Source organism: Salvelinus sp. IW2-2015, linkage group LG15, assembly GCF_002910315.2.
Source record: "Salvelinus sp. IW2-2015 linkage group LG15, ASM291031v2, whole genome shotgun sequence".
NCBI classification, from domain to species: domain Eukaryota; kingdom Metazoa; phylum Chordata; class Actinopteri; order Salmoniformes; family Salmonidae; genus Salvelinus; species Salvelinus sp. IW2-2015.
In genome coordinates this window covers 46,419,603-46,445,052 of record NC_036855.1, presented here as the reverse complement: position 1 = coordinate 46,445,052, position 25,450 = coordinate 46,419,603, and the positions used below count along the sequence as shown (strand labels likewise).

General features: G+C 40.5%; 1 protein-coding gene across 2 annotated transcripts in view; it reads right to left on the bottom strand.

Annotated features, from left to right (window-relative positions):
- mapk8ip1b (mitogen-activated protein kinase 8 interacting protein 1b) overlaps window positions 1-25,450 on the bottom strand; it is a 101,561-nt gene that overhangs the window by 8,993 nt on the left and 67,118 nt on the right. For both annotated transcript variants that reach the window (XM_024002633.3, XM_024002634.3), the window contains 5 exons: window positions 18,212-18,293; window positions 15,695-16,843; window positions 7,986-8,061; window positions 5,644-5,816; window positions 2,228-2,331 (listed from right to left, as the gene is read on the bottom strand). In XM_024002633.3, coding sequence (XP_023858401.1) covers window positions 2,228-2,331; window positions 5,644-5,816; window positions 7,986-8,061; window positions 15,695-16,843; window positions 18,212-18,293 — 1,584 coding nt within the window. The remainder of the gene's footprint in view (window positions 1-2,227; window positions 2,332-5,643; window positions 5,817-7,985; window positions 8,062-15,694; window positions 16,844-18,211; window positions 18,294-25,450) is intronic.

Genomic DNA, 25,450 nt, shown 5'->3' with positions numbered 1-25,450 from the left:
CTTCATGGCTACAGATGTGACTGATTCGGGTCGGTAGTGTCATGACTTGCCCTCCTGGATGGAGATCTAAGGTGCTGGCTAATCAAAGGTTTCATACAAGCGTAAACATATACATTGCAATTACTTTCGAATGAGCGGTCGTTCATGTGCAAAGTATTCACATTCCCATGAGTGTATCATTCAACTGTATGTACGATAGTTGAATTCCTTGGCCTCTCCTTCTCCCGCTCTTTCTTTCCTCACCCCTTTCTTTGTGTAACAAGCTGTCATATCAGGTTAGTCCACTAGGGACTTTTCATTGCATTATGTTAGTAATCAATGTATAATCTATACTGTGTGTGTTTATGTTATTCTGTGTGATTATTTAGTTAGTTAGTAAATAAATAATTAAGCCTAATTTGTGTATTGCTGAATCATCATTTAAACTAGGGTTCGTGCAGATTTGAAGTCAACGATGTTCAGAATGAGACTGATACGAGGTAATAATGATTAATGGAGGATGGTATGATAATATATAATGATATATTCTTGAGTTTATTTGGGAAACGGTAACGCATCAAACACATTTTTTCTGTAGTGCCCCAAGAYTGCTAATGACCTAATTTTTACATGATTAATTTAATCACGTAATAATTAAACAGTTAATTAATTTGATAATAACCGTCATAACATTAATGATAGTCACGTCATGACAGTAGTCATTTAGGCAGGTTACCTTCGTGTTCTTGGGCACAGCGACTATGGTGGTCTGCTTGAAACATGTTGGTATTACATACTCAGGCAGGGAGGGGTTGAAAATGTCAGTTAAGACACTTGCCAGTTGGTCAGTGCATGCTCGCAGTACACGTTCTGGTAATCCGTCTGGCTCTGTGGCCTTGTGAATGTTGACCTGTTTAAGGGTCTTACTCACATCGACTGCGGAGAGCGTGATCACACAGTCGTCTGGAACAGCTGATACTGTCATGCATGTTTCAGTGTAACTTGCCTCAAAGCGAGCATAGAAGTAATTTAGCTCGTCTGGTAGCTCGTGTCACTGGGCAGCTGTCGGCTGTGCTTCCCTTAGCAGTCTGTAATAGTTTGCAAGCCCTGCCACATCCGACGAGCGTCGGAGCCGGTGTAGTACGATTCGATCTTAGTCCTGTATTGATGCTTGGCCTGTTTGATGGTTGGTCGGAGGGCATAGCAGGATTTGTTATAAGCGTCCGGGTTAGGGTCCCGCTCCTTGAAAGCGGCTGCCCTACCCTTTAGCTCAGTTCGGATGKCACCTGTAATACATCGCTTCTGGTTGGGGTATGTACGTACAGTCACTGTGGGGATGACGTCATCGATGCACTTATTGTTGAAGCCAGTGACTGATGTGGTGTATCCTCAATACCATCGGAAGAATCCCAGAACATATTCCAGTCTGTGCTAGCAAAACAGTCATGTCGCTTAGCATCTGCTTCATCTGACCGCTTTTTTATATGGACCGAGTCACTGGTGCTTCCTGCTTTAATTTTTGCTTGAAAGCAGGAATCGGGAGGATAGAATTATGGTCAGATTTGCCAAATGGAAGGCGAGGGAAAGCTTTGTACGCGTCTCTGTGTGTGGAGTAAATATGGTCTAGAGTTTTTTTCCCTCTGGTTGCACATTTAAGATGCTGGTAGAAATGAGGTAAAACGCATTTCAGTATCCCTGMATTAAAGTCCCCGGCCACTAGGAGCGCTGCAGGCGAGCAAAACCTTGAGACTTCCTTAGATATCGTGCACCAGCTGTTGTTTACAAATATACATAGACCACCCCCCGTGTCTTACCAGAGGCTGCTGTTCTATCCTGCCGATACAGTGTGTATGTAACTCGCCAGCTGTATGTTATTCATGCCGTCGTTCAGCCATGAGATGTGAATTGCACCTTAATTCCAATTCTATTCTTAAATTTGAATTTTGTTTTATTTGCCCACACCCTACAGGATATAGACTTTGAATTAAATTCTGAATTCCAACCCCAACCATGGTGTAATAACATACTATTTTCAATACTATTTTCTCCCCAATTATTTCCCATATTCCTACTCACTCCATTTCTCTCTTCATCCATCTGTCTCTTCCTCCCCCTCTCTCAGTTAAAGTTTATGGTCTTCTTTGGTAATGTGCCAGTTGACATCCCTCTCATACTCTTTCTACCCTCTCATACTCTTTCTACCCTCTCACTCTTTCTTTCACAAGAAAATGCACAGCACCTCCCATACCTTCTGCATAGCTGCACACAGCACATCGTTGCCTTTGTGGTAGGGCACTTGGACCGAGCCCAGGAATTTCATGTGGTATCTGTCTACCCATTCACTGCTCTTCACTGTGGGGCAGGGGGGGGGGGGGGGGGGGAGAGAGAGAGAATATTAACTATGGATGCTACAGTACATTTAAAGGCGCAATATGTAGAAATAGCTCTGCCATTTCCTGGTTTCTAATGACAAAAGCAATATATAGAGAATAATTGTACCATCAATAACTGTCATGGACCGCATAAAGATTTATCCTCACCTGTTTTTGTATATTGCTGCTTAGTAACTAGCAACCATTTAACTATCCTTGAGGTAAGCAACATTYCATCCTTCACCATCCTGTAACTAATCATTTGACATCTGTAAGTATTCATATTCCTTGTTAGTGTGTTTATGTACTTATTATTTCACCATTTATTACGTTGTATGATGTTAAAAAGATTGCTTGCTAAAACGGGATCAGCTGATCCCATTGAAATGTATGGTGTTTAGCGTGGACGTTAGCTAGCCTCATTGCTATTAATGTTTCTCTCTTTAATAGTCATGCTAAACAGCATGGATGTGTGTGTATGCACAATTCAATTTTCATTATGACCATCTCGAAAATGATGACATTTAGAAAAGTCCCAGAGTCACAAGACTAGGTGCATTGAAACCGCCTCGGCCCATAGAGACGGACCCTAAAGTTTCTGTCCGATAGCTCTGTCAGGAACACCCGGAAAAAGTGAATTATCAGCACTAATTAAGGTCGCTGCTCGGGCTCCGAATGACCTATCGAGCCAAAACTTGGGATTCGGGGTCGCCTCAGCTAGGCCTACACATAATGTTGGAACTGGACCCTCAGCTAGAACATCACTACGTGTTTTAAAGTTTTTATTATGGTTTAAACAGAAGGTGCTGTGAATTTTGGGCCTGCTCTAAAATATGTGATCGTTGGCTTCTAAATAATTTGAACAAAGTGGGTTTGGTGTCAGTTTGTATCAGTTTGGTGTCAGAATAATATCTTATTGACTGATGGACGCTGACTTGCTGGCTGACTTTTGTACATTTGCAATAAGTTGACAATAAGTCACCAAAATGACAGACTGAAATCAACACTAAAAGAGTTGGCAAATGGCATCACCGCAGTCTCTAGGCTGTGCCGAGTTCAACGAGATGCCCCACTTGACCGTAGCTCACTCGGTCTGACCGCAGAGACCGTGCAAAAAAGTAGGCCCAAAGTGAAGCCTGGTCCAAATTTCAGGTGCTTTTGGGTAACAGCGGCAGAACCGTTATTATTAGAAACACAATTCAACCACAGGAACATTCTTAAGGTCCTCCGATCTGTGCAAGCCTAACCTTGACCGTGTGGCATTAACCCTTAACAGTGAAAACAGGGTRTTTTCATCTAACAGCTAACAATGACATCTCTCCCCATAGGAATACATTGTCTGCTGCCCTAATTTCAACCTGAAGCCTATGTGGGTTATGAATGCCAGATCAAACTGGCTTCGATGACAATCCATTAGGCCACTATGCGGACTGCCTGTGTTGATTCTAAGCATCCTGAAGCAACCGGAAGTGGTTAAATTCACCCTAAATGTTTTTYAATGTACCCAACCTGCAGTTTGTGAAAAACACTGCATTCAACCCTGTGTAAATCAGTCAGATCTTAACGTAAATACTTGAAACTCGGGATTCTGTAAAAGCCTGCCCCAATGAGGATATGTGTTTACGTTCAGCTTCCTGTGCCAACCGGAAGTGCCTTAAATTGGTGTCAACACCAACGAGCGATGGAGAGGAACCACTATCACTGCCCGGCCATCCCAAGTTCAACGGGCCAGTCAATTGGGCATTTCTGCAGTATATTAGATCATGTCAAATTCGTGATGGTAAATGCCCATTGAAAGACATTGCAAATGGACAGTACATTTGCAATGTTTTTAATGAGGGCTTTACCATCACCAAATGGACATGATGAACTCAATACAAGCGATGGAGAGGAACCACTATCACTGCCTGGCCATCCCGAGTTCAACGGGCCAGTCAACTGGGCATTTCTGCAGTATATTAGAGCATGTCAAATTCATGATGGTAAATGCCCATTGAAAGACATAGCAAATGGACAGCAGTGCACTGGTGATCGGAACGGGTAACTAGGAGCACATTTTTAAAATGTTTTTTAATGCCTTTAGGGGGTGCAAGGTTTCCACGGCTGGGTAGGGAGCACCCCCCACCCGAGCCCATCCAATATCCCTGGTCATTTTGGACATTTTTCCCAAAATCTTTAAAAAAAACGACAGTCCCACTTCTCTCTTATCAAACATGATAAATAGACCCTCTAGGTTGATTCAGGGCTTAACATATTGATATATATATCATTTGGTCAGTATAAATGTCATTTGGACATGGTTCACGGACTTTTGGGTTCGGAAGCTGACTTCCTATGATCATATATGGCAAATGGACATAACATCCTGATTTGGCACTTTCAATACTTATGTATGGCATTTGGACATTTCTCATGCCATTTGGCAATGGTTCACTGACTTTTGACTTCCTATGGTCATATATTGCAAATGGACAAAACATAGGCCTTATGGACAAACTCAATAAAATAAGACAAAGGTTCATTGTTATATATGTATTATTGTTGTATTTTTTAATTTTTGAAAACATTTTTACATTTTCTTCATGTACTTCATGTTCATTTGCAATATGAAAATTTATGGTGGCGCGAACTTGCCATCTTTGGGATTTTTACTGTATGACACTTGGCATTTGCCATATGCCAGTTGCTATAAGCTTTGAATCAACTGCTGTCCATTTGAGGGTTATTTGCGATTGTGTATATGTTTCGCCCAATGGCAATATTTTGCCATACATTTTTGTCCATTTCATGGGGTCTTCCCTTCTGGTTAAATAAAGGTAAAAAAAAAAAAGACTTTACTTACAATGTCATGTGCTTGAGTCATTTGGTTATGAGGATCAAACTATTTAATATTTGTGTTCCTTAAAGAGGCAATATGCCGTTGTTGCATCCATTTTAGACTTTAATTTAATGATAAACTGTAGACCCATTGATTCTTGAAGAATATAACTTCTACATTCTCATTAGCTTAGGTTTTAACTATCAGCTTGTTTTACTCCACTGTGTAAACAATATAATTGTAAATAGCTACATAACCTCAAAACATGGTAAAAACAATAATTTTGATTTCATGAATGTTCAGTCCTTGCATCCATAGCTCTTACATTTCTCCAATCCCATCCCTGTTTACCAAATCAGTGGCGGAGTGCTGGCTTTGTTATTGTTTGAACTACAGATTGCCCCTTTAAAGTGCTACAAATACTAATTTAGCATTTTAGCACTGTGTAAATAAGCAGGGATCAAAGCACTGCACCTTTGAAGCTCTCTGGCTCCTTGGCGACCTCTATGGCGTAGTAAGCAGGGAAGATGCCGCAGGTGCCTGTACGCATGTTATAGCCTTCGTACCAGTAATCCTCTGCTTGTACCTCCACCAGTACAGGGTCATCCACCTCCAACTCCAGCTCATCATCATGGCGAGGGACAAACCTGTTGTCGTCACAGAAACAGAGACAAGCAGCCAGATATAACAACAAGTCAGATTTTAGAACCTGTTCATGCTTACAGAGCCAATTTTTTAACTGTGTAACGTTCAAGTCCACACCTGTGTACTTTGGCTGGTAACAGATACAGAGCACTCAGCTTAGAAGATTCACAGATATACTACTGAACTGCTTATAGTGGTCAAACACCATAGTTAAGAAATATTCCTGTACTTACAATGTCATGTGCTTGAATCATTTGGTTATCAGGATCAAACTGTTTAATATTTGTCTTCCTTAAKGGGGTAATCTGCAGTTGCTACATCATTTTTTTCCCTTTTGAATTAATTATACAGTTGTATACCCATTGATTCTTGAAGAATATAACTTGCGTCATGAGCTTAGTTCAACTGTCATACCCCATCAGAACCCAAAATATAAGCGTGTTTTAATCTATTGTTTTGCAAACAGAGGRTTGCATGACAGTACATGAAGGATCACTTGTCTTTTACTGTTCAAATGTATGATGAAGTTACGAGTAATGGTAAAAGGCTCAACAGATTGAAAAATTTCTGTGGTAGTACTTCCATGAATTTCACTGTATTGTTGGTCTGTTGAACACAGACCAACAATACACCAAACGACATGTATTGAGCAGCCCGTCGGTTTTTCACATTCCGTGTCAGTCAAATCAGTCAAACACTCAATATTTATTGAAATTTGTTTTGTTTTTTTTCGCTTTCAGGGGGTCTGGGGGGGGGGTTGAATTTTTCGGAGATCGTGACCTGCCAAATAACATACACTTATTTAATTGTTTTTATGACTCCAGACCTTACCGGCTTGGGGATTCAARCCAGCAACCTTTTGGTTACTGGCCCAATGCTTAGTTTAAAGATAATTTACATTAGATCATCATTAGCTTAGCACAATTGCTGGAGGTCTACAGGTACAGTAGCCAGCTCCTCTCAAAAGCATGGAAAAATACCTTCAAGCTACTCCAAAGCTGGGCGTTTGGCAATTTCTATGTATTTTTACCAGTATATATAAACTATAATATTTCAATTCTAGTAGTTTTAAATGCAATTATACACATTTCATTMATCTGCCGTAGGTGCAAGAAAAGGCTATGTGCAACCTCTCTCCACACAGCCAGCTGCGACTACAGGACAGCRCTTCAGTTCTGAGCTAGATAGCTGTCCAATATAGTTTGTGAGTGTACTGTGAGAATTTATAAAATATAAATTACTATGTGCGACTATAAATTACCAACCAACCAGCTTTGGAATAGTTAGAAGGTATATTTCTCTGCTTTTGAGAGGAGCTGGTTACTGTACCTGGAGAATTCCAGCAATTGCGCTATGCTAACGTTAAGCTAATGTCAATTACCTTCAAACTGCATGCAGAGACATAAAAATTATGTTGAGTTCATCGGACTAGGTAAGTCGAATAAAGAGCTACTGTAAATCCCCAAATCTCACAGTATCCCTTTAGAAAGGAATAGTTTCACCATATTAAAATGAGAGTTCAGTTCACGTAACAGGGGTTGACCTTAAGTGGGTTAAGTGGGTTGAAATCTTCCTAGAAGTCGGAAAAACCTGGCAAGAGACATGTCAAAATGCAGAAATTTGGCACTTTATGAACAATGTATAGACTTGTCCATATGGTCTATATTAAAGAAAACTTAATTTTAATATACTGTAATAGTCTTTTAAAATGCAATATTTKTGCACAATTTCTACTTAACATATCAAAGGGACGCAAAATGTACTCTATTTGTGGAACGACACAACAATACATAGGTTTTTCTGCTCTAYTGATTCCAAGAGAMCCATTTGGCCTGTCAAATCTATATGTCATGAAGCATAACTTACAAGTCACATTACTAAATGCTACAAAGCAAGGCTAAAGTGTAAATGGTCAATTACTTTAGTGGTTAAGATTACCTAAGTCATCTGWGTAAGTATGACGGGTTAGAGGTCTTTGCTTAATCAGTGCTAGGATATAGTTATGGGTTCAATTCCCACATCAGCTATATACTGAAAGTATGTGTTTAATAAGTATCTTTGTATAAATACCTGCCAAATTTCATTAGCAATAGTGCAGGTGATGTCGACGACAAKGATGATGGTGACCAAGACAATGATGATGTGATGATGATAATAAAGGTGTATCTCACCTGTAGACGGCTCTGTGACTCTGTTCCCTCTCTTCCCCATTTATGAGGCAGGAGAACAAGCCAAACGGCTCTGCACCTGGAGAAGTCGGGAGTAAAATAGTTTTTGTTTTTATTCTGAAGTACTGTTTCCAAAGTATACCTAACAGAATACACACTGTACTTACAACAATCGCTTTTTTTWATTKATCCTTTATTTAATAAAATGTATCCCGCAAGCATCTACTCTGGGTTCAGTACTTTTTAATGTCTACAGTGCCTTCAGAAAGTATTCATATACCCTTGACTTATTCCACATTTTGTTGTGTGTACAGCCTGGATGAAATTGATGTTCTCTTCCATCTACTCATAATACCCCATAATGACAAAGTGAAAAATATTTGAAGACGTTTTTGCAAATGTATTGAAAATGTAATGCATAAATATGTTGAATACATAACTATTCACACCCCTGAGTCAATACTTTGTCGAAGCACCTTTGGTGGCGAATGCAACTGCAAATCTTTTTGGTTAAGTCTAAGAGCTTTGTACACATGGGTTGTGCAATATTTGCCCAATATTCTTTTAAAAATTCTTCAAGTTGATTGTTGGTCATTGGTCACAGCCATTTTCCAGTTTTGCTATAGAGTTTCAAGCCAATTTAATTCCAAACTGTAACTAGGCCACTCTGGTACATTCAATGGCGTCTTGGTAAGCAACTCCAGTGTAGATTTGGCTTTGTGTTTTAGGTTATTGTCCTGCTGAAAGGTGAATTAGTCTGCCAGTGTCTGTTGGAAAGCAGAATGAAACAGGTTTTYCTCTGCTTATAGCTGTTTTCCATTTATGTTTTCCTTAAGCAACGGCTTTTTTCTGGACACTCTTCCATAAAGCTCAGCTCTGTGGAGTGTATGGCTTAAAGTGGTCCTATGGACAGATACTCCAATGTCAGCTGTGGAGCTTTGCAGCTCCTTCAGTGTTATCTTTGTTGCCTCTCTGATTAATGCCCTCCTTGCCTGGTCTGTGAGTTATGATGGGCGGCCCTCTCTTGGCAGGTTTGTTGTGGTGCCATATTCTTTGCATTTTTYAATAATGGATTTAACGGTGCTCTRTGGGTTCTTCAAAGTTTCAGATATTTYTTTATAACCCAACCCTGATCTGTACTTCTCCACCTGTTTGGAGAGCTCCTTRGTCTTCATGGTGCCGCTTGCTTGGTGGTGCCCCTTGCTTAGTGGTGTTGCAGACTCTGGGGCCTTTCAGAACAGGTGTATACAGTTGAAGTCAGAAGTTTACATACACTTAGGTTGGCGTCATTAAAACTTGTTTTTCAACCACTCCACAAATTTCTTGTTAACAAATTATAGTTTTGGAAAGTCGATTAGCACAATTACTTTGTGCATGACAGAAATAATTTTTCTAACAATTGTTTACAGACTATCTAACTTATAATGAATTCACTGTATCACAATTCCAGTGGGTGAGACGTTTACATACACTAAGTTGACTGTGCCTTTAAACAACTTGGAAAATTCCAGAAATTATGTCATGGCTTTAGGAGCTTCTGATAGGCTAATTGACATCATTTGAATCAATTGGAGTTGTTCCTGTTGATGTATTTCTAGGCCTACCTTCAAACTCAGTGCCTCTTTGCTTGACATCGTGGGAAAATCAAAAGAAATCAGCCAAGACCTCAGAAAAAGATTTGTAGACAAGTCTGGTTCATCTTTGGGAGCAATTTCCAAACGCCTGAAGGTACCACGTTCATCTGTACAAACAATAGTACGCAAGTATAAAACTGCACATCGGGACATATATTGTAATTTTTGGTGAAATGTCCTCTGGTCTGATGAAACTAAAATAGAACTGTTTGGTCATAATGACCAGCGTTATGTTTGGAGGAAAAAGGGGGAGGCTTGCAAGCCGAAGAACACCATCCCAACCGTGAAGCACGGGGGTGGCAGCATCATGTTGTGGGGGTGCTTTGCTGCAGGAGGGACTGGTGCACTTCACAAAATAGATGGCATCATGAGGCAGGAAAATTATGTGGATATATTGAAGCAATATCTCAAGACATCAGTCAGGAAGTTAAAGCTTGGTCAAAAATGGGTCTTCCAAATGGACAATGACCCCAAGCATACTTCCAAAGTTGTGGCAAAATGGCTTAAGAACAACAAAGTCAATGTATTGGAGTGGTCATCACAAAGCGCTTAACCTCAAGCCTATAGAAAATTTGTGGGTAGAACYGAAAAAGAGTGTGCGAGCAAGGAGACCTACAAACCTGACTCAGTTACACCAGCTCTGTCAGGAGGAATGGCCAAAATTCACCCAACTTATTGTGGGAAGCTTGTGGAAGGCTACCAAAAACGTTTGACCCAAGTTAAACAATTTAAAGGCAATGCTACCAACTACTAATTGAGTGTATGTAAACTTCTGACCCACTGGGMATGTGATGAAATAAATAAAAGCTGAAATAAATAATTATCTCTACTGTTWTTCTGACATTTCACRTTCTTARAATAAAGTGGTGATCCTAACTGACCTAAAACAGGGAATTTTTACTAGGATTAAATGTCAGGAATTGTGAAAAACTGAGATTAAATGTATTTGGCTAAGGTGTATGTAAACTTCCAACTTCAACTGTATATACTGAGATCATGTGACACTTAGATTGCACACAGTTGGACTTCATTTAACTAATTATGTGACTTCTGAAGGTAATTGGTTGCACCGGATCTTATTTAGGGACTTCATAGCAAAGGGGGTGAATACATATGCATGCACCACTTTTCTGTTATTTATTTTTAAGATTTTTTTTAAACATGTAATTTCTTTCATTTCACTTTTGTGTATGTCTATTACATGACTATTTTGTGTATGTCCATTACATGAAATCCAAATAAAAATACATTTAAATTACAGGTTTTAATGCAACAAAATAGGAAAAACGCCAAGGGGATGAATACTTTTATAAGGCACTGTATATAGACTTGAAATCACTGGCCACTTTTATAAATGGAACACTGGTCACTTTAATAATGTTTACACATCTTGCATTACTCATTTCATATGTATATACTGTATTCTATACTATTCTACTGTATCTTAGTCTATGCCGCTCTGACATTGCTAGTCCATATATTTATATATTCTTAATTCCATTCCTTTACTTAGATTTGTGTGTATTGGGTATATGTTGTGAAATTGTTAGATATTACTTGTTAGATATTACTGCACTGTCGGGGGTAGAAACAAGAACTTCACTACACCCGCAATAACATCTGCTAAACATGTGTATGTGACAATACATTTGATTTGATTTGATAGCACACTTCCTTTGATCAGGGGTGACAGGTTTTCTCTATGAAAAAGTAGGCTGGGCCTCTGACTTCGGATAGGTCGAAACATTGCATGCTGTTCATTTATAAAGCTCTTTCGCAAAAACTCCAGCATTACTCAAATTATTACTAACCTAAAGAAGTACGAGATACCATACCCGGTCACAGGTATGGCCAAGTATTGACATTTAGGTAAAACAGCTTTTGGTTCCTTTGCACCTCATTTATGGAACAATCTTCAGAATACTCTGCAATTGGATGCATTGGTGCCTTTCGGGCAAATCAGATTCACTAAGTAATGTTGTTGTTTTTTATGATTGTGTTTGCATTTCCTTTGTATATTTCCTATGCTCTTATGCTGCCTAGATTGCCTAAGTGTTTGTCATTCAGAATTCTGTTTTAAAAGAGACCTTGGTCTCAATGGTACTCCACCCTGCCTACAAAAAAGGTTTAAATACAAAAATGCTGTAAATAGGATTTGGGTGCATCATATTTTCAAATATACTGAAATTCAATTCATGGTGATCTCATGGTGGTTCTGATCCAGAAAACATTTAATTGTCCACAATTTCACTACTTTAGAAGAACCAGGGCTGCAGGTCAGCTGACTTTAAGGGGAATTTTACAGTTGCATGACAATATTGTTGCCATTCATACCTGAATTTCAGGCTAATTTCTGCACAGAATGCAGCTGTTATTTGAAATGTAATGCGTCCCTGAATATAAAGACATGAGCTAGGCTTCCGTCCAATTGTCGACAGATTTCCATGAGAATATTCAAAAATATGCAAACTGACTTGTTGCGGATAAAATGATGTGCGTGATGATGTAGTGCACATTGGGCTTAATTTTCCATGTACTGAATAAAAATATGTTTTATATGTTTCCATGGCATTTTCAACTCTGTCACAAAATTTTAAATTTTGTCACAAAAACTGTTATGATAAATAGCAAACTTGCCCAATCTGGTCTTCGCGCTTGGTCTAAATAACAGTTTGCTGATAAAGAGGACAGGGTGGGTTATATGATGAGATATGGATAAGAGCAATATCATTTGCAGTTGATAATTGGCAGCCAAGCATTGATCATCATATCACCAGCATTCAAATAAAACCCTAAATATTTATTGGAAATATGCATGAAGGTCATCATCATCCATCACTTAACCATCATGATCTTCATCATAATTTATTTAATCTGCCTATGTACTTTTAAAGATTTTCCACATCGTAGTGGTAGTACAGCGTAGCATAGTCTGTCATTGCGTGACTCCAAGTTTACGTCAATATGATGGTTTATTATGTCAATATATGCGCATAAAGGAGTTACCACCGCAGTTGTTGCATAATACATTTAACAGACGCTAAAAGATCCCACAACTAAAAGATCCCACCATTATGCCACTTTTCTATACGGTATGACTTTACTCACATAGAAACAATGGATGGAAACGGGATTATTGAGGCAACCAAGCAAATAAGTTATACTGTGCATCTTTTGAGCAGAAGATAAAATATTTATCCATCTTCAAGAGAGCAGTTTCATTGAATACATTCATATTCTATGATTTGGTCTATCCTTTTTTGCAATGTTGTGTGTGTCACGCTGGAAATAAGAACATGTCTGACGTGTGGTGCGGTGGCGTGAATTACTGCATGTTGTTGTGAGTTGCTGGTACAATAAGGAATGACAGTGTCCTGAGTCAAATTCATCTCCAGCACCAGGGGTCTAATCAGCTAACATATGGAATTGTTTTAAGATGGTCATATCATTTAGCTATTGGATTTTGAATTTTAGGACCCCTTTAGGTATAAAAATGTAAAAATATATTTGATAAAATATTGAATTTGGCCTTTACTACTATAGCCCATAGAAACGCTTTGAATAACACATTCATGAATGGGGAAAAAAGACATAAGGAATCATAAGGAACAAGGTTTTAAAGTGTCTGTCCTATATCTAGGAGATAAAAGAAACCTCAGGAAATATTTGTGTTWAAAAAAAAAAAACGTATTTAACCCATTATCTTTGTTGGCATAAAACTACCTCGATACTTCCATTAATTTGTATGGGTTACATTCAGACGARCTCTGTGACACTTGTGGGGGTCGTAGAGCAAAACAGACACTAACGACCGTTCGGAAACTACAGACGTTTTCTTGAGGAGCTCGGCCACCTTCCACCGCAGATGCGGAAGGCTAACATAGGCAGATACGTAAAAAAATCTAATTGTATTTGTCACATACACATGGTTAGCAGATGTTAATGTGAGTGTAGCGAAATGATTGTGCTTCTAGTTCCGACCATGCAGTAATATCTAACAAGTARTCTAACAATTTCACAACAACTACCTTATACACACAAATGTAAAGGAATGAATAAGAATATGTACATAGAAATATATGGATGAGCGCTGGCCGAACGGCATAGGCAATATGAAGTAGATGGTATAGAGTACAGTATATACATATGAGATGAGTAATGTAGGGTATGTAAACATTATATAATGCGGCATTGTTGGGTGGACGTTGGATTGAGACCAGTGGAGGCTCCTCAGAGGAGGAAGGGGAGGACCATCCTCATCAGTGAATTTCAGACACATTTTAATACATTCAAAAAGTTATCCTTTTCAAATAAAACTATACTAAATATATTCACGTCACCAAATAATTTCTTAATACACACTGTTTTGCAAAGAAGGTCTACAGTAGCCTCAGCAGCACTCTGTAGGGTAGCACCACMGTATAGCTGGAGGACAGCTAGCTTCTGTCCTCCTCTGGATACATTGACTTCAACACACAACCAAGGAGGCTCATGGTTCTCACCCCCTTCCATAGGCTTATTCCATAATTATGACAACTTCCTGAGGAAGCCCAGGACATCTTCCAACCTATCAGAGCTCTTGCAGCATGCACTGACATGTTGTCCACCCAATCGAAGGAACAGAGAATGAATCTACTACTGATAGCATAAACTACAGCTAGCTAGCACTGCAGTGCATACAATGTGTTGAGTAGTTKACTCAAAGAGAGAGAAAGACAATAGTTGAACAGTTTTGAGAGAAAGAGAGCAAGCTATATTTCGTAATATATATTTTTTCACTTTCACTTACTTAGCTAGAGTCTAACGTAGCTAGCTAGTTTAGCCTACTCAAACACCCGGCTCAAACAGAGAGGGATGCTATTTTAGAAAGCTGGCTATAGCTATCCAACACTGGAACTCTTACAAGTCAAAGTAAGCTTCTGGTTTTATAAATGTATTGCCACTGGGACCTGCCGGTGTAACTGTTGATGATTGTACACTGTACTGYATGATTGTAGTGGGTTTACTAACACATTAGTTCTAGTAGCTATGTTGACTATGATGCGACAACGTTATAGGCTGTGTGAAGCAGTTAGCGGTCATGATATAAAGGTTTGGCTTGGAAAAGTTTTTTTTCCTGGTCACAGACATCTGATGTGTTGTGCACTGAAGTCCACACACTTAGGGAAAAGGTGAGAGGAGGAGAGAGAGTAGATAGATGCGAGGAATTATATACTGTATACAATGAGCTGTTTGTATGTCGCTGCTATGAAATTGAACTGTGTTTGAGCGCGATTAGGGGTGTAATTCATTGCGCAGATTCTGTTGAATAATGTTTCTTAAACAGAAGCAAACAGAACGGGGATAAACATACCAGAATTTGTCCAATAGAAACTGTCGTTTGCCACTGTTGGACTAATGATTACACCCTAGATCAGCTAGGTGCAGGCAAAAGTGTGCAAGGCGGTATTGAAGTGTCAGTGTCTGTCACCTTGATTACTAAAAATTATATCGACCTGTGCACCACCTACATGGTAAACGTTCATTCATAGGCTAGGTTGTAGSAACCTCATAATGGGTACGGGCAAAATTCAAGTACAGATGTAGTAGCCTAAACTTATCGATGTTACATTGAGCTGGGTCAATGGAATATGAATGGCAGTCATCCAATATGCTATATCCAATAGAAATGTTCATGAAAAAATGTATCATCCTTCCTCATCTTAAACTGTACCGACAGCCACTGATTGAGACACAAAAAGTATCTCTAGCTTAAACTGATGGATTTTAATTAATGGGGATTTGTTTTATTTTGTTACTTAGATTGATGCACGGGTGAGTCAATGGACTTAAGGATTAAAATGTTGTAACTTTTAATGGCGTCATCGGACAGAACTGTTGAACTTTATATTTGTTTCTACAAAACTTGCGCCGTTTTCACATATGCACCGTTTTCACATATGTTGACACTTGTGTTATTGTGTTGGAGATAATGAATATGTGGTTGAAAAGTGATTGAGTTGCCCTTTAAGCCTAACATAAGAAACTGCAGTGTCTGAACACAAGATGGTGTCATTGTGATTCAGTGGTGGTACCTACTGGATGATCGTGACCGTCCGTTCATGAAGATGTTGAGGAACTTCTTAGAGAAGTGCAGGTTCGCCTCCGGGGTGGAGTCCTCTGACAGACAGGCGGTGGCTTCTCTCCTCACCCTTCCCACTCTCGCTCTCTCCTCCTCCTCCTCCTCCTCCTCCTCCTCCTCCTCCTCCTCCTCCTCCTCATCCTCCCCCTCCTCCTCCTCCTCCTCCTCTTTCTCTTCTTCCTCATACTTCTCCCCTATGGCCGATTCATACGGAGACGAGACGCAGTTGTCGTAGACGGTCGCAGAGTTGCTGTCGTCGCTGTAACATTGGTAACACTGCCGCAGACTTACCAGTTCGAGCTGCGCGTGCTCATCCACAACGAGTGTGTACTTCACAGAGTCGTAAGACAGACCACTCGCATCCGAGCTCATCAAAGTACTCGTGGGGGCACCACAGCCACCACGTCCCAAATACTGCCTGCCTCCCACAACCCTTACCCTCTCATCCTCACCCTCTACCCCAAATGTCTCATCCTGGGCATCTACATACTCCGCTCCTGCCCCTGCCCTCACCATCGCCCCTGCTCCTCCTTCCCTCAGGCCGAGGTTCAGGGCTAAGCCTGGGGGTTCCCTGGGGGGGGCGGTAGAGGGAGGGGTGAAGAGAACCTCCACATAGGAGGCGTAGGAGGGAGGATGCACATACACCTCGTCCTCCTCACAGATGGAAGGGTTGGTCCGGTCAGGCAGAGGCTGGTAAGGGGGCGGGCCCTCGGTGTCAGAGCTGATTGACATGTGTCCGTGCTCTGGCTGCTGGGACAGGAATGGGTAGTCCTGCTCGGAACGGTGCACGGGAGTCAGATAGATCTCCTCGGTGGGTTCTAGGCGTACATCTGTGTGATAGCGGATCTTCTCTCTGTGTGTCCCCCCTTCGCCCTTCACTGGGGGGCCCAGAGGTGCGAGTGTGTAGTTTTGGGGAGGTGGGGGTGCTGGGGGCTTCTCCGGCAGTTTGGAGCGTGTCCCCGCTGTGGAGCTGTGGGTGTGTCCAGAGGTGTGTTTGTATCTGCAGGGAGTGTCAGTGGATGTGCCGCGGTCCTTGGTCTGCGTCCCACCTCCCTGCTTGTCCTCGTCGCTTAGACAGCTGTGCTCATGGGGAGAGATCAGCCCGCCTGGGGGAGGGAGACAGACAGAGACCCAAGCATACACAGACATACATACAAGACACAGGCATACAGACGTGCAGGCACACAGACAGACATACAAGCAGACATACATACAAGAAGACACAAAACAGACATATCCACAYATGTACACATTAACATAGAAAATACACAAACACACACAAGGGCACATAGCATATATCCTAGTGGTTAGAGTGTTGGGCCAGAAACCGAAATGTTGCTAGATCGAATCCCTGAGCTGACATGGTAAAAATCTGTCGTTCTGCCCCTGAGCAAGGCAGTTAACCCACTGTTCCTAGGCCGTCATTGTAAATACGTTTTTTTTCTTCTTCTGCCTAGCTAAATAAAGGTTAAATTAAAAATAAAACACATGATAACTTATGCAGCAGTTCACGTGCAAATACAGATTAACATGCACAGACAAATACACACAAATATCAGAAATGTCTAGTTGGTTTGGTAACACTGGGATTACACTCTAAATCCACGTTACTCATCATGTTCAGTGGGCAGCAAATAGAATGTGATTGACCTAGTACGTCATAATCCRCTGTCAAAAACCATTAGAGCCTTGCAGGGATGCTGTCACTGCTATCAGAAGACACTAATACATGCTTTGAGAGCAATGTATAAAGATATTTTAATAAATTAAGTTATAATTACAACCATTACTAATGATTGGGGGTGTGAAGCAATGAAGAGAGTCAGATATTGTCATTATAAGGAGACAAATGTAAAAAAAAAAGAGCATGTAGTTGGCCAATACAGAAAATTGTACCAGGAAGTGGCATTGGAATGGAGAACTATATTTTTCTAGAGATATCTGATCAAGAAAACAGCAATATAAAGCATCAAACCAAATTGGTACTAGAGCAGACACGGTTATATATTAGAGAGACAGATGTAACTTCAAAAGAACGGTTTATGTGTACCAGCCCTATGTGCTTCAAGAATAAAAAGTCAACCATTTTCTATTTGATTTTGTTATACTTTCTGTCCATACACATTTAGTGACAGCTGAGGTAATAGAAGCTTCATAGTTGTGCAGCATTGGCCATCTTTTTAACATCTGAGTCGGCGGTGCTAGTCGGTAACTCAACACACTCTCTGCTAGTTTTACATATACTGTAGTTCAGAGAGGCCATTCTAATTCATCCAGACAGATCTTGGACAATGTTACAATGGATGAAAGGAAATATGTTTATAGTTCTAGGGGCAGTGGTTGATTCTGCAGTTACTGCTTTGTTTCCTAATTATATCTACTAAATCAGCAAAATCAGCAACCCCCCAAAAGATTAAACTGGTGGTACGAGCCAGCAGGCTCCTGTAAAGTGAAGTGGTGGTGGAATAGCTTACCTGTTTTGAGGGGGGAGGATGAGCGCGAGACCTTCTCCTGCCAGCTGTACTTCTTACCAAATGAGTTGTTGTTTAATGTGTCCTGAGAGGGAAAGAGAAAACGGTAAAAAAAGACAGAGATGAAGCGAGAGAGAATGACACGGCAAAAGAGAGGGAATGGAGAGATTGTGAGTGAGAGAGATTTGGATGCACAAAGTCAATGTACACAATCTCTTTCTCTACCCTGCCTCTCTCTCATTCACTGACTCACTCACTTTCACACAGACAAAGCTTTTATTCTGTTGAATGACCAGGGAGTCTTTTGTCTGTGCTCCGTGGTGTGCATTTAAAGGGACCCAATGTCCCTTTTCCAAGCTTGTGAAACACAAGCTGGGGGGCAAACAGCTCCCCAGTCTTACATCCAGAAAAACCACCCTCATCTCCCTTCTCTGGTTTGGGGTAGAATGGTCTGTCTCTCTCTGTCTCTGTCTCTGTCTCTGTCTCTGTCTCTGTCTCTCTGTCTCTCTGTCTCTCTGTCTCTCTGTGTCTCTGTGTCTCTGTGTCTCTGTGTCTCTCTCTCTCTCTCTCTCTCTCTCTCTCCCTCCCTCTCCTTCTTCTCTCCTTCTCTCTCTCTCTCTCTCTTCTCTCTCTCTCTCTCTCTCTCTCTCTCTCTCTCTCTCGTCTCTCTCTCTCTCTCTCTCTCTCTCTCTCTCTCTCTCTCTCTCTCTCTCTCTCTCTCTCTCTCTCTCTCTCTCTCTCTCTCTCTCTCTCTCTCTCTCTCTCTCTCTCTCTCTCTCTCTCTCTCTCTCTCTCTCTCTCTCTCTCTCTCTCTCTCTCTCTCTCTCTCTCTCTCTCTCTATCTCTTCTCTCATCTCTCTCCTCTCTCTCTCTCTCTCTCTCTCTCTCTCTCTCTTCTCTCTCTCTCTCTCTCTCTCTCTCTCTCTCTCGTGTTTTATTTGCATGGGAAACATATGTTTACATTGCCAAAGCAGAGTAAACATTACACTCACAAAAGTTCCAAAGGAATAGACACAAATTCGAGTTTAAAATGTATTTGGCTAAGGTGTATGTAAACCTTCGACTTCAACTGTACAATGAATCAACAGAATCACTAGATTAAAGACCCACTTTGTAGAATTTAGCTATGCAATTTTATGGTTTCCAAAATGTCTAAAATTGTATTTATTTATTTGATTTATTTCACCTTTTATTTAACCAGGTAGGCTAGTTGAGAACAAGTTCTCATTTGCAACTGCGACATGGCCAAGATAAAGCAAAGCAGTTCGACACATACAACAACACAGAGTTACACATGGAATAAACAAACATACAATCAATAATACAGTAGGAAAATCTATATACAGCATGTGCAAATGAGGTAGGATAAGAGAGGTAAGGCAATAAATAGGCCATGGTGGCAATTACAATATAGAAATTAAACACTGGAATAGTAGGATGTGCAGAGGATGAATGTGTAATTTGAGATACTGGGGTGCAAAGGAGCAAGATAAATAAATATATAAATACAGTATGGGGATGAGGTAGATTGGATGGGCTATTACAGATGAGCAGTTGGAAGGAGAGGCGGCCAAAGGAAGAATTGGCTTTGGGGGTGACCAGTGAGATATACCTGCTGGAGCGTGTGCTACGGGTGGGTGCTGCTATGGTGACCAGTGAGCTGAGATAAGGCGGGGCTTTACCTAGCATAGACTTGTAGATGACCTGGAGCCAGGGGTTTGGCGAAGAGAATTCAGTTTGTAACACAACAAGCAAGGTAATGGTTGTATTCTCAGCTGTCTTTACAAAACCCAAAGGTAACATGGAAGAAAAACTAACCCTACAGAAATATTGAACATAGAAAGGATCTTATCAGACGTGGTTTCAATAAGAACATATTTGTGTTTTGTTAAGTCTTCATTTATACATGATATATTTTTAATCTTATAGATACAGGCAGACAAACATAGTGCCTTCAGAAAGTTTTCACACCACTTGAATGTTTCCAACTCCAGATTTTGTGTAACGTTTTTAAGAAGCAGTGTCACATAATCATGATGATGCACAATAAAAATCCTATATATTGAAATCTTTACTGTTGATATGCAAAACATTTTGAGACTGTATCAACCAACAGTGGACTAATGGAGAAAATACCATAAGATAGTCTTTGACTGGACTTTTCCTTAAGGGCCTATGTATTTTCAATATTTTGTTCACATACAATCTAATCACGAAGTTGGATATCTTTTCCTTATCTTTCTGGCTGCCTGCCCCCTTCCCTTCTAAGTTCAAGCTTGTGTACTTGTCATRTACACATGACATACAGTAGATGGAGTACACAGTGGAATATAATTCTAACCTGCAGGTTCACCTCTCAACAATGCAACAACAATAAAACAAATAAGTAGTTAATTCTTGAAGCTAGGGGGCAGTATTTTGATGTTTGGATAAAAAACGTTCCTAAAGTAAACTGCCTATTTCTCAGGCCCAAAAGCTAGAATATGCATATAATTGGCAGACTAGGATAGAAAACACTCTAAAGTTTCCAAAACTGTCAAAATATTGTCTGTGAGTATAACAGAACTGATATTGCAGGCGAAAACCTGAGGAAAATCCAACCAGGAAGTGCTGTTTTTCTGAAACTATTATTTTCCATTGCAAGCMTATCCTCCATTTAAATGGATATCAACMAGATTCCTTTCCCTATGGCTTCCACAGGGTCTAAACAGTCTTTAGACATAGTTTCAAGCTTTTATTCTGAAAAATGAGCGAGAACGATCACATCGCGTCAGTGGATAGCCAGATGTCCTTAGATTTGTTCATGCGCGCGCCACTGGAGCGAGACCTTTTCTTTCTCTCTTGTATTGAAAAGGCTACCGTCCGGTTGAAATATTATCGATTATTTATTGTAAAAACAACCTGAAGATTGATTATCAAAAACGTTTGACATGTTTCTACGAACGTTACGGATACTATTTGGAATTTTCGTCTGCCCGTCGTGTCCTGCACGAGCCTGTGGATTACTCAACAAAACGCGCCAACCAAATGGAGGTTTTTGGATATAAAAATAATCTTTATCGAACAAAACAAACATTTATTGTGTAACTGGGAGTCTCGTGAGTGCAAACATACGAAGATCATCAAAGGTAAGCGATTAATTGAATTGCTTTTCCGACTTTCGTGACCAATCTACTTTGCTGCTAGCTGTTTGCAATGTTTTGTCTACTGAGAGCTGTCCTCACATAGTCACATGGTTTGCTTTCGCCGTAAAGCTTTTTTGAAATCTGACATGCCAGGTGGATTAACAACAAGCTAAACTGTGTTTTGGTATATTGCACTTGTGATTTCATGAAAATTCAATATTTTTAGTATTGAATTTGGCGCTCTGCAATTCACCAGATGTTGACGAAAARGATCCTGCTAAAGGGATCGGTGCGCCAAGAGGCTAAATGAATACGAAGCTCAATTAAATAATTTCACTAATCCTGCACAAACCTAATATATATATATATATATATATATATATGTATATATATATATATATATATATATATATATATATATTTTCCAAATAGTTACATAGCCTATATGGAAATAACAGACATAAGCCAAGCATGTTTACCTTTAGAATGAAATAGGTTATAAGATTGACTTCATTGTCAGTTCTACCACCTCAACATTGCCCATTTTAAGCAGGGTTAAATACAATAACTATATATATATGAATCGACAAAACCATCGATCACATGACACCACATGACTCAACTGCACTCAACATGTGCAGTTTGAGCTACTCCWGGAAGTGACGTTGCAAGCTAGCTCAGTGCTGCCCCCTCTTATTGAGTAACTCAAGTTGAAGGCCGACCGGGATACTGCAGGCTGCCATTAGCAACTAAATTATCTTTATAACTTCTTCGTTGAGCGATATAAAATTAATGACACAAAGATTGACCATGAAGATGGAGATTTTTGGTTCACTATAATGGGGATCCTGTTTTTTTGCAAACTATGCCTGCAGCACCGCRATAGGCCTTGAACTTCCATGGCTTCAATAAGAGGGGGCAGTCATTCTTCCCTGGTKAAATATCTAGTTGTAGTAAAGTTCAGCTTCAGTCCACAGGGGGCACTTTGTCATTGTCAGAAGACATGTGCTTCAGTCAGAAAAATGTTCTCTCATCTCTTTCTGCCTCAGCTAGCTAACAAGCCAGCAGCAACCAAAGTCAAAATTTGACAAAGACCCAGCTACAAAGAGGACCATATGCATGTCAGGTAAATTTACAGCCCAATGTTTACAGCCCAACAGCTAGCTAGCTAAATGTCCATGAATGTTTCATGTGTGTTTTGACCTGTCCACAAATTAATATAGTTGGTTCACAGTTGGTTTTGATATAATGACCTGTGCTTCATGATAACGTCTGGTGTGGATGGACAAAATCAGACTGACTGAGTGACAGGTGTTTTGCTGAGTGATGACATTGACATCTAACTGGCGGTCCCCTGCTTTGTGAAATCTCGACCAATATTAGCAGGCACCGCATCACTCCAGCGGCTTCTTGCAGTGCCTGCTATTGCCTAGTGCATTTTATTGTATTGTTTCGTATTTTTTTATGAATTACCATTAACAGCTGTCTGAATCAAACTTGCATGACACGTTAACAATGGRCGCTTTCTAGAGGATCAATAGCGTGTTGCATTATGGGGATAAAAAGCTCTGACTTGCACCTACATGTCGACAGCATGAACTTTACAAAAACCATGTGATCAAAGTTAATGCAGTTTTTGATGTTGTCTTCTAGATGCTGCCGTTGCTTCTCACCAACTGCACCATGCAGCCATCACCTGGATAGTGGGAGGTATTATTTTATTATAGTTGTGCTGGTTGGCGCAACTGTAGTGTGCATTGTTTGAAGCGCAATTTTAAATTAAAATCTCCCTACCATCATCAAGCCAATATGTCGATGAAAATTCGTAAATCAACTTGATTGGAGGTATAAAACACACTCCCTGCCTCTCACAATGATCCATTCGGCCATTAACGAGAACCACAATACCTGATTTTTTTCTTTAGCCTTGTCAGGCAATTTCACCCCCAAATTTAGCTCAAATTCTAGATGTCGGATTAAGGGAAAGGGGATACCTAGTCAGTTGCAAAACATTCATCCGAAATGTGTCTTCAGCATTTAACCCAAACCCTCTGAATCAGTCAGGTGTGGGGGCTGCCTTAATCGACGTCCATGTCATTGGCACCTGGGGAGGAGTTATTGTTGGGGGTTAACTGCCTTGCTCAAGGGCAGAACGGCAGATTTTTCCACCTTGCTGGCTCGGGAATTCGAACCAGCTACCTTTTGGTCACTGGATAAATGGTTTTAACCACTAGGCTTAAAGCGATTAAACCGAGGCTACAGAGTCCATAGGGTGACCATTAGACTTAGATCCGTTTGGACGGAACACGTTTGTAGGTGCAACAGTTTTGATTTTGACAATTTATTGCTCTCACATTTCTGCCCAATAAAACCCAATGATGTGCAACCTTTTTGTAGCATTTCTTACAATTTTAACATATTTTCAGTCGAATCTCAGTGTTCTATTCCGGTCAAACAACTTGGTTGCTGCGCAACAGTAGCAGCTAGATAGTAGAAGGCTAGCAGCTGTAGTTAGCAATATGCTTAGTGGTCATTGGGGAGGCAGGTAGCCTAGTGGTTAGAGCGTTGGACTAGTAACCACAAGGTTGCAAGATCAAATCCCTGAGCTGACAAGGTAAAAATCTGCCGTACTGCCCCTGAACAAGGCAGTTAACCCACTGTTTCTAGGCTGTCATTGGAAATAAGAATTTGTTCTTAACTGACTTGCCTAGTTAAATAAAGGTAAAAATAAATAAATGAATTGTCCTGCTGGAAGGTGAACCTCTGTCCCAGTCTCAAATCTCTGGAAGACTGAAACAGGTTTCCCTCAAGAATTTCCCTGTATTTAGCATCATCCATCATTCCTTTAATTCTGACCAGTTTCCCAGGCCCTGCCGATGGAAAAACATCCCCACATGCTGCCACCACCATGCTTTGTTGTGGTGCCATATTCTTTATTTTTTTATAATGGATTTAATGGTGCTCCGTGGGATGTTCAAAGTTTCAGATCTTTTTTTATAACCCAACCCTGATCTGTACTTCTCCACAACTTTGTCTCTGACCTGTTGGAGAGCTCCTTTGTCTKTGTACTTTGCTTTGTTCATCTTTGCCTCGATCCTGACTAGTCTCCCAGTCCCTGCTGCTGAAAAACATCCCCACAGCATGATCCTGCCACCACCATGCTTCACAGTAGGGATTGTGCCAGGTTTCCTCCAGACTTGACGCTTGGCATTCAGGCCAAAGAGTTCAATCTTGGTTTCATCAGACCAGAGAATATTGTTTCTCATGGTCTGAGAGTATTTAGGTGCATTTTGGCAAACTCCAAGCGGGCTGTCATGTGCCTTTTACTGAGGAGTGGCTTCCGTCTAATTGGTGGAGTGCTGCAGAGATGGTTGTCCTTCTGAAAGTTTCTCCCATCTCCACAGAAGAACTGTGGACCATCAGGTTCTTGGTCACCTCCCTGACCAAGGCCCTTCTCCCCCGATTGCTCAGTTTGGCCGGGCGGCCAGCTCTAGGAAGAGTCCTGCTGGTTCCAAACTTCTAACTTCTACTTCTTAAACTTCCATTTAAGAATAATGGAGGAAATTGTGTTCTTTGGGACCTTCAATGCTGCATACATGTTTTGGTACCAATCCCCAGATCTGTGCCTTGACACAACCCTGTCTCGGAGCGCTACGGACAATTCCTTCGACCTTATAGCTTGGTTTTTGCTCTGACATACACTGTCAAATGTGGGACCTTATATAGACAGTTGTGTGCCTTTCCAAATCATGTCCACTCAATTGAATTTACCACAGGTGGACTCCAATCAAGTTGTAGAAACATCTCAAGGATGAACAATGGAAAGAGGATGCACCTGAGCTCAATTTCGAGTCTCATAGCAAAGGGTCTGAAAACGTATATAAATAAGCTATCTTTGTTTTCGCTTTGTCATTATGGGTTATTGTATGTAGATTGCTGACAAATTGTTTTATTTAATCATTTTTAGAATAAGGCTGTTATGTAACAAAACGTGGAAAAAGTCAAGGGGTCTGAATACTTTCCGAAGGCACTGTATTCAATATGATTGATAGAGTTCTAAAGCTTACTGTTTATTTTATTGCAATCATCTCGGCTTTCATTTGAAGCATATTTTTAT